This window comes from Ruditapes philippinarum, unplaced genomic scaffold, assembly GCF_026571515.1.
Source record: "Ruditapes philippinarum isolate M1 unplaced genomic scaffold, ASM2657151v2 ctg18988_1_1_1_1, whole genome shotgun sequence".
Taxonomy (NCBI): domain Eukaryota; kingdom Metazoa; phylum Mollusca; class Bivalvia; order Venerida; family Veneridae; genus Ruditapes; species Ruditapes philippinarum.
Genome location: NW_026866910.1, coordinates 4,437 through 16,160, shown reverse-complemented (window position 1 = coordinate 16,160; position 11,724 = coordinate 4,437). Strand labels below are relative to the sequence as shown.

The 11,724-nt window shown below is 30.8% G+C and overlaps 1 protein-coding gene across 3 annotated transcripts; it reads left to right on the top strand.

Moving 5' to 3' along the window:
• Positions 1–5,419: 5,419 nt before the first annotated feature.
• Positions 5,420–11,003, top strand: LOC132734194 (multiple epidermal growth factor-like domains protein 10). Of its 3 annotated transcripts, none has more exons than XM_060720888.1 (7): positions 5,420–5,856; positions 6,522–6,735; positions 7,133–7,217; positions 7,487–8,512; positions 9,024–9,195; positions 9,458–9,621; positions 9,823–11,003. In XM_060720888.1, the coding sequence occupies exons 3-7, from the start codon at positions 7,157–7,159 to the stop codon at positions 9,843–9,845; spliced, it is 1,446 nt and encodes a 481-aa protein (XP_060576871.1). In that variant the 5' UTR covers positions 5,420–5,856; positions 6,522–6,735; positions 7,133–7,156; the 3' UTR covers positions 9,846–11,003. The 3 variants fall into 3 exon arrangements, with proteins under 3 accessions (XP_060576871.1, XP_060576870.1, XP_060576872.1); XM_060720887.1 differs by having other exon boundaries at positions 6,522–6,748; XM_060720889.1 differs by lacking the exons at positions 5,420–5,856; positions 6,522–6,735 and adding an exon at positions 6,776–6,879.
• The last annotated feature ends 721 nt before the right edge of the window (positions 11,004–11,724 follow it).

The following is an 11,724-nucleotide window of genomic DNA, read 5'->3' as shown; positions in this document are numbered from 1 at the left end:
AACATTTTTTAAAAATATCCTTTTTGTACCTTTTTTGTCACATGTTATCTGCTTTTTACCATAAACAACACTTTTGCAGTATAAGTAAGTAAAACAACTTCATTCCTGACATTAATTTGATACAAGAATGCAATAAAAGAACAAAAGCATCTGTTTTTACTGCTTAAAATTAAGCCAGAACGACTAATCTGTACTTTTCATAATTTTGGCGGCCATCTTGGACGCCATCTTGGATTTCTCTGTTCGCCACCATTTATGCCAATTTATGACGGCAGATTTGGAAACTACAAACATTTAGGAACATTTTGGTATATGACATGTCTTGTTAAAAATGGGTCCGGATAGCCCCTATATATAGGCTAATTTTTTTCGTAATTGTCACCCTACCATAATCACTTTATCTATAAACTATAAAACGGCTTATATTCATAATAAGCTATTTGCAGTAGGGAATGAAACTCTATTTCCTTTAAGCAATATTTTAATATAAAACGACCAATGTGTTTTTCAAAATTATTATACCTTGTTATTCTTTATAAACAGTTTTTCTCGAATATTTCAATCCTGTATTTGCAAATGGCTTGGGATCAAATTTTCAACACATACCTTCAAATGTGATAAATCTGATCGATATATTCAGTTAACAACACAAATATAATTGAAATGTAAATTATACTACATTATGGTATTACTAAAAGAAAGAAGCCAGCAAAATGTTCAGTTGTTTCATCTTCATTAAATCATACTATATAAACTCTTTCAAATATAGAATGTGTATTTTTGTAAACTTTACTGGTTAAGTTAAGCTGATCAATATACGGTCGTATTAATTCGGTATTTTTGAGGGCAGATATTATGCTTACAGTCTTTCTAGATATGTTTGACGCCTGTGTCTTCATAAATTAATTTTACGGGCAATGCCATTTTAGGGCAATGCCATTTTACAACTCTGAGAAAAAAAATAATTTATTTTTGGGGGATAGTAATCGTGACATATACTTTAAGTATATAAAAACAAAACCAATTTATATTTCATTTTTAAGATTAATTTCAATATAATATTTATATTTATATATAAAAACAGTTTATTATTGTATATATATATTACATTATTTGGTTTATAATATTAGATTTTAACATGTATAAAAATGTTCTTGTATATTAAGTTATCCTAGCAGTATTTGATGATATATAATATGATCGTAAATAATAATTCCCAATCAATTTTAACTGTTTACCTACAAATCAGAGTGATACAACCTGGACAAGTATTATACATTAAATGCATCTTTACATATTTTGTATTAAATTACGGAAATTTATAATGCTAACATTCGGCTGAACTACAAATGTGACATTTGGTCGTATCGATGTCTTTACTTTAAGAAAATATCAGTTAAAACAGCTATAAGAGAATATTTCAAAACATATAACTAAGAGGGTATTAATCTATGCCTTATGAAATATTTTAATAAAATTTATCAACCGTTAAATTATATTGGTTCCATTATTATATGGTTGTTTCCCTAAAATGTTGTAACATAAAATTCTCTGTTATTTAATACACATGAATACTGTACGCTTAATGAATACAATGATCTAGAACAATTTTTTTTGTATATAAAGTAGGGCTTCATCCATTTAGCAATGATGTTGTGCATGCGCCACCTACCGACCGACCGACTACCTACCTACCTACATACCATTAATGTCAAACCCCTAGCTAGGACGTAGACATGACACTAGACTAGTCACACCAGAGACAGATTTGAGATCTGAATGAGATATGAATCTGGGAACCAGTCCCTATCTCTTATTGAAAATACCCATTGGTTCACTTACATGCCCAGTGTATAGCACTGATACATGCGAGGATTACCTGCATTTCTTACAAGTACACATCTAGTTAGGTGGGAAACACTTAAAGTATCTCATTATGCAATGATGGTTTCATCTTCATAAATTTTAAAGCAATGAAAACGTATTCCCTGAAGAAAAACGCCGAAGAGCCTGGTTATGTTTGGAACTGAAAGGGCGAGTTACTGTCCCTGCCCTTAAGTAGAAAACAAAGACTCAAATGCTCAAAAGAAAATGATTGAAATATTTCGTCTACATTGCAATGGTAACATTATTTTACTAGAATGTAGTTAAAATAGAGAAAACAGAATGATTAAAGAACGCCCAAAACGACAAAATTGCAAATATTGCAGTCTCTATTGCATTGCGCCTGTTCATGGACGGTTCTGGAAAGTGCAAGTTACCGCCCACGCCCCCTAGCACCGGCTTATGCAGTATTCAATATTTAAACATGTGAACATGCAGATGGATAGTCTTAAAATGAGTGTATACAAAGTGTTTATGGCGAACCTGAAAGTCAGATATATTTTAGGAAACCTGTAAACATTTACTGCAGGATGCAAAGCTGAATATCTGGTATATTTTCAAGATAGTACAGGGGTTCGAGTATTTATATTTCTGTTTCTATAAACACGTATATTTTATGGATATAATAATATTTGTACAAAGAAACATTTTGAGATAAAGTATTGATAAAAAAAGTTAATAGATTTAGATAATTATGGACCTGATATGTATTGAGAATAATTACTAGAAAGCTTGCATTGGTTTGTCAATAAAACGACAACGTAACAGAGAACATATCGGTTAACCCCTTATTTGACTCCTAAACTTCTGAAAAGAATATATTATATAATAATAATGATTATCCGATATATCATGAAACATCCTGTTAATTAGGCTCTCTAGTTCTTGCATGTACCTTCACGTGGTATAAAATGTTTATGCAAATACTTATACTTATAATCACATCCACGTCACACATAACTGACCTCTTTATCCTTTACTGACCTTTTGCTTATATTTTCATTGTTAAGTTGAGATGACTGAATTCATTTTATAATTTAGAAAACTATATAATAGTGATTGTCAAACTAGATACTGGAACATGTTAAGGATAAAAAATAAATCTACCTAAAATATAAAGAGACTGCCCCACTCTTTTATAAATAGATGTTATAGGTAATTTTAGACGGATATTTAAAGAAATCTCATTTGGTCACGTGACTTATTTAATGTCCATGCATAGATAATTATGAAATTGAAAGCAATTATAGCAAAATGTCAAATAATTTTGACTTTCACCTGTTCACTCACTTTACACCTTTGGAAGGGCATAATGTCACTTTACTAAATATATATTTACTGTAATTTTAGTCGGATATTTAAAGAAATCTCACTTGGTCACGTGAGTTATTTAATGTCCATGCATAGATAATTATAAAATTGAAAGCAATTATAGCAAAATGTCAAATAATTTTGACTTTCACCTGTTCACTCACTGTACACCTTTGGAAGGGCATAATGTCACTTTACTAAATATATATTTGAAATTAAATTCAGAAATAAACATAAGTGTTCCAAGCGCTTTGTCTTTCAGGAATTTGTTAATAACATTTTGTTTTAGTTTCAACACAATGCGTTCCAAATTTAACCTTTTATTTCCATCTTAAATAAGACCAAAAAGTTGGGACAAGCAAACAGCAAATATAGACTGACAAATTAAATCAAATATCATGCTTCATCATTTAAATATTTGCATTCCAGCATACAGTGTAAATTTGTTTATATTTTAAATTGCCCATGGTGTCGGGTTGTTGCATGACAATACTTCGTCAACGAAAGCGGCCATTGTACAAGAATATCTGAAACAGGAAAAGGTTGTCGAGCTTCCTCAACCTCCTTGTTTGCCATATCTTGCCTCTTGTGACTTTTTCCTATTTCCGTAGCTCTAGAAACACCTTGCTTGAAGAAAATACCAAACGCGAGAAAATCTAGGTTCGGCTAATATCGAGTGTCTGGACAGTATACCACGAAAAGACTATCAAAACGTATCTAAAAACTGGATTGAAATAATTAAACTTTGTATATCAACTGATGGTGAGTATTTTGAAAGATTAAGATTATTATTTTGGCATTATTTGTTAAGCACTTCTGAAAATTAACCCAATAACGACCTGTTAACGTTAGGCTAATGAATAAATGCGTTCAAGATAACATTTCATCGTGGTTTAAACACATTTATTTCAGCTCGATTGGGAAACAAGTTTTAACAATTCATATTTATCATTTAAACAAATTGAATACACAAATTTATGATGTCAATAATATGCATTTACGTTTTCAGCGTCAACACTTCAAGAGTTCACTAAAGCGTGATTGTGATTGAATTAATTCAACTTCACTTATTTGAGCTTCATGAATTTACTCTAACATCTTAACAAGTATTTGTTTAATTGGAGATATGAATTCGTGTATTTTTTAGCAATAATGAAGTTTACATTTTGATAACGTAAATTTGAACATTTAAAAACCGTTTATTCATGAGGTCGACAACGTTAATTATTAATGAAGTTGGAAGTTTAGAAACTCGAATTCATGATGAAGCTGAATTGATGCTTAGTGAAATTTATAGTTCGAATTCTTTTAGCTTCAATCTTGAATTCAAGAAGTTTAAATCGTGAGTATGGGATGTTTTAATGCAACTATCTGACTTTCGAAAGTAAATTATATATTTTAACAATCTGATTAAAATTAGCTCTAAATAACGCTCCGCTTTTATATCTAACAGTGACCAATTACGAAGGTATGTCTGGTGATCTTTCACATAGTCAGTCATCGGCAAGCATTTATTATTTTGAAAGCGATGCGGTTTCTTATTTCAACCCTGAGAAAGCCAATGCTGAGTAGGAAATTGTCACGATTTTGAGCTATATGGACAACGACAAGTTTATTCCCACAGGTAAACTGGCAACACAATCTTGCAAATTAAAATTGACTCTATTATTTCAAGTAATTTTAATAAAAAATATTTTTTTCCCCAACAAAAACCAACAATTTGTTTGACTTCCCAGGAAAACGGTATTTTGATACGTTGTCTAATGCCTGTGATTGCATGGCTAAAAATAGCTTTCTTGGGAAGTCCGAATTATAAAGAAGGCGAAACATACAAGGTCGTAATGAGATATACATAACAAAAATAAGTAGATCCGAACTTCAGTCAGATTGTACATTTTAATAATATGTTTAATGTTTGAATACATTTCAAATCTTCCTTAACTAGATTATAATTTACTTTCATAGGTATAATTTAAGTTTTTGTTTTCTTATAATTGCAAGAAAAAATAAATACAGTTTTTAATTTAAAAGAGAATCAATTTTGTTATTTTTGTAACCGTATCAATCCGTATATTTCGTGTCTAAATATGACATTTAAAATCACTATAAAGGGAGTCACTGATGTATACCGTAACTATTCAAATAACAACATTTAAAGAGGAAGTTTTAAAGAGGTCGGGAAGTAATATATCTATCCGTGTTTTACTTTTTATGTTTGTGTGTGTGTTGTTTTAGGAATGTCAAGTGATAATACCCATTTTCTCTCACGTATTCAACCGGGGATGGCGGATATTAGTATTGTGCTACTTCTTGTGAAAGCTCGATTATTACTTGATTATTTGTATAAAACACTCGATATGTCTTAAATATGTTATCACAATGCTTCTAAAATTTCTAAAACAAAGGACATAGTATAAGTATCACTTTGATTTTTAAGCATAAAGATGTAACCAATGAAATAAAGCATAATAAAATCAACATCGTTTAGTTATGCTTAAATACATGTATTTGAAAGAATATCCATAAGTTGATCATATTAATATTGATGTGTATAGTATTCTCATTTTCTAGACTGCTCTGCACATTATGAATAGCAGATAATATTGTCTAATGAAACGTCAGTATTTAAACTAGTAATGTTTGTTGATATGGTATTTACTGGTAAGTTCTTTTACTAAATGATAATTTGTCTTTTAAGAATACAAATGTGTGATTTCTTCTTACACACATGTTCCTAAATCTCATAAATGCATTTCGCTTCTATATCTTATAATGATTAAGGGAAAGACAGTTGATACTGCTGCTGGGACTTGTTGTCCAACACTTTTGCCCATAGTTAAAATTGATAAAATAATGTACTTAACCTGTTTTCAAAGGGCGAGGAAATATCATTAAAACTAAGAAAAGATATGAATAAAATTCATTACACCTTATAACAGCCTATTATGACTTTAAAATTTTAAATCTGTATCTTTTTTAAGGTAAGATTATAATGTGTATATCCATGGGATAGTATATTCTTTAAAAAGACATCATTTGTACTAGCATTGTTTGCTTATAAAATATTTGTAAAAGTATTATTATGTAATAATTCATTATCAATATCAACATATCAAGTATAAAATTGAATACGTGATGAGTTTCAATTCATGATCCATGTAGTTAAAATCGTGAATATTTTAGTTAAATCTGTAATTCATGAATATTTATTCGTGAATAGGGAAAGTTCCAATTTTCACACCTTTTTAAGTATGTTAACATTTAAAATACCTTAAAAACATGCATTTTAACTTGTCCTAAAGTAAATTATAAATTTACTTTTATAGGCATGATTTACGATTTGTTCTTCCAATTGCAAAGAAGTTAAAAGAGTTTATGAATTAAAAGCGAGTGTGTTTTCATTTTGACCGTATCAATCCGATTAATTTTGCGTCTAAAAATAACATTTAAAAAGGAGTCACTGGTGCATATTGCAACTTTTCAAATCACAACATTGAAAGAGGAAGTTTAGAACCTATTTATTTGGTAGTGATTAATCAGGTATTTACATAAGGTATTTATATATTATATCTTTTGTTCGTTTTAGTAAATGTTATAACATAATATTTATAATGTTATATTTCTAAATTATCGTGTTTTTACCGATTAACGGATACTGTAGTAATTCTTTTAATATAATTATAGGTATTGCTTATTTTTGTTTTTGTACCTTTAAATTCTGCATAAAACATTCGATATGTTAAACATATTTTATTGTAATAAATAAATATCACGAATACAAAAAACATACCTTAGTACTATTCTTGTTATTCGTCTAAAGATATAAAACAAAACAAAAAGAAGAACAATTAAAGCAGCATCGTTTGGTTATGCTAAAAGATATGTTTTCCCTTAAGTTGATCACATTATTATCCATATATATAATTCTCACTTTTAGAATTGCCTAAATGAATACGGAATAATGTTGCTTAAGGAAACGTCAGCATTCATACTAGTATTGATTGTGGATATGGTATTTAGTGGTAAGTTATTTTACTTTATGATAATTTGTACTGTTAGAATAAAAATGTGTGCATTTCTGTTAAAACGTATTCTTTTAATGTCCTGAATGCATCTATGTTGCCTTTTTACAGTTTATTTATTAATATTCCTATTTTTGTGGTCAAGTTTAGAATTATTTATTAATTGTATATAAAGAATCTGACTTAGCATATTTATGGTTCGTTACATTGTAAATGTGGAAATATATACTAGAGGAATATGTGAACATGCAAAAATATCATATTTACAGAATGTTATGTTGGCTGCAAATCCTGCTCGGGTTCAACTTGCACAAGTTGTGAACCATCTTACTTTTTATCAAATGGCTTTTGTTCACAATGTCCTCCGGATTGTGAACTATGTAACAACTTCGATAACTGTACTTTGTGTAAGCCAAATAAATTTGGTTTTAGATGCACTTCCAACTGTGATGATAATTGTCTAAGTAGTGAATGTCATGTTCAAACGGGAGATTGTGCGCAATGTCAGCCTGGTCTCTATGGCTTTCAATGTATACACAATTGCAGTTTATGCGAGAATGAACGATGTGATTTACGAACCTGCTCGAGTGGTTGTAGAGCTGGATACTATGTGTATAAAATCGGTGTAGATACAATATGTCAAATATGTCCGAAAAATTGTAAACATTGTACAAATGGAAACACATGTAATATTTGCAATAATGGTTTTCACCTCTTTAAGTTTAATGACAAAGTTCACTGTGTGTCATGTTTTCAAGAAACACAATGTCCTGACTGTGTTATTCAAGGTTGTAACCAGTGTCAAATACACAATGCTTCGTTAGTCTGCGCTGATTGTCCAGAAGGACAAATATTCAATGGTAAAACATGCGAATCAAACACATCATTGTGCTCGAAAGAATGTTCTACGAATTGTGATAGTAATGGAATTTGTAAAGGAGAATGTAATGAGGGCTGGACTGGCGAGACATGTTCAACACAATGTAACAGCAAGTGTTTAAAGTGCACAAAAAATAACAGAAATAGTTGTCTACAGTGTAAAGGTAATTTTCACTCAACCGATTGCAATTTTGCCTGCAACCCGGCATGCATAGTGCAAAGCGGTAGTCAAACATGTGCTCATGCAAGCGGATATTGTTTAAACGGATGTAACCAAACATTTTGGGGCGGAACCTGTGAGCAACCATGTCCTGGTGGATGTAAAGATCTAGCATGTGATAGAAACAACGGTACATGTACTGATGGATGTAATAATGGACTGAATGGAGATAAATGTACTCAAAGTATCACAATCGGTAAACAATTTGTATTTGATTTCTGCCAGGAATTCATTCAAAATACTTTATTTATAAGTAACTCCTTTGGATTAAATCAATTCATAATTACCATAAATATCGAGCAATCTATAATTGTTCGCCCTTAATATGGTGGTGTAAAGGGATATTGGGAATATGTTTTGCCTCTTTATATGATTGTGTAAGTTTTAATTTGAACGTTGGTAACCACATGTATAACGTGCACACGTAGTAGTTTATATGTTTTAACGTTTTAACTCGTGTAAAGTAGTGAGAAGATATAATGGCGTATAATAATCATTCTCACTGAATTTCATGTGTAAAGTATATATTACGGTGGCATTTAAGAGATATTGATCCGAAAGACTGCTTTAGTCATTTCCAGCCCGGGAATCGATTCCTCAATGTTGAGATTAAAACTTTTTCGCAGTTTATGGCAAACAAATTGTTCCAGTTATCATTAGACTATAGTTAGTGTAATATCTATCACAATTCAATGTTATATCTACAGAACCATTAAGGACAACAACAACAATAACATCAGACGAAACTATAACACAACAACAAATATTTGTGCGACGTGACGATAAAGCTCGTTATTTAACCATTGGTTACTTTTCTGGATTCGGATCTTGTGCTGCCATAGTAGTATTTGTTATATTGTTTTACATAATTAGACGAAGGTGAATGTTTTCACTAATTTAATACTATACATGATGTTTGTTCCTAATGTAAAACAAAATATTCTCTTTACTGATGATTTTAATAATAATGACAATAAACATTATGTTATTGTCGCTTTTTAATCATGATTTAATTGTTATGTTTTAAGTACTATCAAGTTAAGTATGTCGGTTGTTACTTGTTTGCATGGTTATCTATTACTGAAATATACTTTATATGTAATAATGTATAATACTATTAAAACTTTATTATTTAATACAGGTATCTGGCAAGTATAACGCACAAAGATAACAAACCTAACAATGATATTCCAACATATTATAACACAAGAACTAATTTCGGAGCTGTTAATGCTGAGTCAGCCGATGTAATAAATAATTACGAAAGTTTGAGTAATAACAGGATTCCAGATAATGTTTACAATGGTAAATGATATATTTTATAATGTAAACAATGGTCTGTGATTAAGTCTGGTTAGATCTAGAATTATGATAAGTTCATGTACTTGACTTAATATTCGTTGTTCATAATTTTAATTTATCTAAATATTTAAATATTTATATATTGATTGATTGACTAATTGATTAATTAATAATTTATTTATTTATTTACTTTCTTATATTCAGATCTTGGAACAACATTGCCATAGATGCAAGAGAAAAGTGATTTACTAGTGGAAACAACACAATGACTGTATTTTTGTTTATATTATATTCGATACATATATTACGGTGGTGATAAAAGTATTTCTATTCTTAATCACAAACATGCACTTACGACAACGAGGTAGCAGTATTGTCCCTTTGTGCGTTAACACTATAATAAGCCTTTCTTGTCCATTTTAGATTTTTCACATATTGAATTTTCCTGAAAGTGTAAAGACTATTGTTTATATTCAAGCGGTTAGGATTCCGGATGTAAATATTCAGAATTCCTCAAAGTCGAAGTAGTGTCACTTGCCTATGTATGTATACGGTAAACATCAGCATGGATAAAATATCATGGATTGCCTTCTTTTATAATCAAGATACTGGAAAATTTGTTCAAACCTGTGCACATAAGGTATAAGAAATTATGTGTGCACCAGAAAGTTGAATTAATGAGTTATGACCCATAAGTAAAAAACGTTTTTGCCTGTTAATGTTCTTTTTGTGTGAATCCAGCTACACAGTAGCTAATACTTGCAATATGCATGCTACAATGTAGTCGCGACATATAGAAAACAGAACTGTCCAGTCACCCCTCAAAACATGTGCTGAATGTGCAATCATCCGTCGACATGTGTGAATATTGATTTTTCTTGTTATGTGATATTGAGGCTACATAACATCTGATCCCAATTTAAATTTACATTTCATTTAGTTCCGCAGATTGTTTTCCCTTTTAATGTCTTTACTTTACAAACCTGCAGGATCAGATGTATACTTGTATGCAAGAATAACGCTCTCAGACTTATTTAATCTTTATAAATGTCTCGCACAGCGAACTTAAAATGCGTTTAAATGCTGTAATATATTGACTCGCTATTGGTCAGCTAGTATTAGCCACTAGCTGATAAGCCCCGCCTAAATTCACCTGGCACCACCTCTATGTAGTATCATTAGTAAATAGATTTAGTAACCAGACGGCTGCGTTGTTTAATCTCTCTACCCATGCTTGTCCAGTAACTATGTTATAGCAGACATTACATTGGCGACGAGGATGATTGGATAATACTTTTCACTTGTTTAATTAATTCTAGAGGACTTGTTAATAATAAGTTCAGTGATAAAGTTATTGTGGCTATTTTCAAGAATATAGGATTTATATAAATTATTTCAAGATGGCATCTTTTGAACTGCCAACGCCACAGCCTTTCAAAGTTATTGGACAAACTAACCAACTTATCCAGTTCATGGGACAATTACATCAAACGTTTTGAATATTACATACATGCAGCCGGAAATAACAAAAGACGAAAGAAAAAAGCTCTCCTATTACATCTGGGAGGAGAAGAATTACAAGACATATATGAGACATCAATCCGTCAAGAAAATTCTTATAGGCCAAACAGTCAGGGTTTAACTCATTACTTTAATCCAAGGAAAAACATAGCATATGAAAGACATAGATTTAGACAGAAAAACAACACTCAGATGAAAACTGTAGACGATTACATTGTCAAGACTAAAAAAAACTCTCAGTATCTTGTGATTTTCCAGAAAATACAGCAGACGACATGATTCGCGATCAAATTATAGAACATTGTACCTCAAAAGAATTTAAAGAATCAGATTTCTACGCGAACAAGACCTAACATTAGAAAAAATTCAACATATTGCCCCGCACAACAGAACTTGCAAACTTGCATGCCAATGAAATACAACAGTCTACAAGAAATCAACACAAATTAGATTATACCTATCAAAATGACGTAAATCACGTTAAACACAAAACCAACTAGACAGCGGAAGCAGTACCAGCCAAGAGCAAGACCAGCACCAAAACCGACACATTCAAGAGCTGCTACCGTTGCGGAGGCAAAAGGT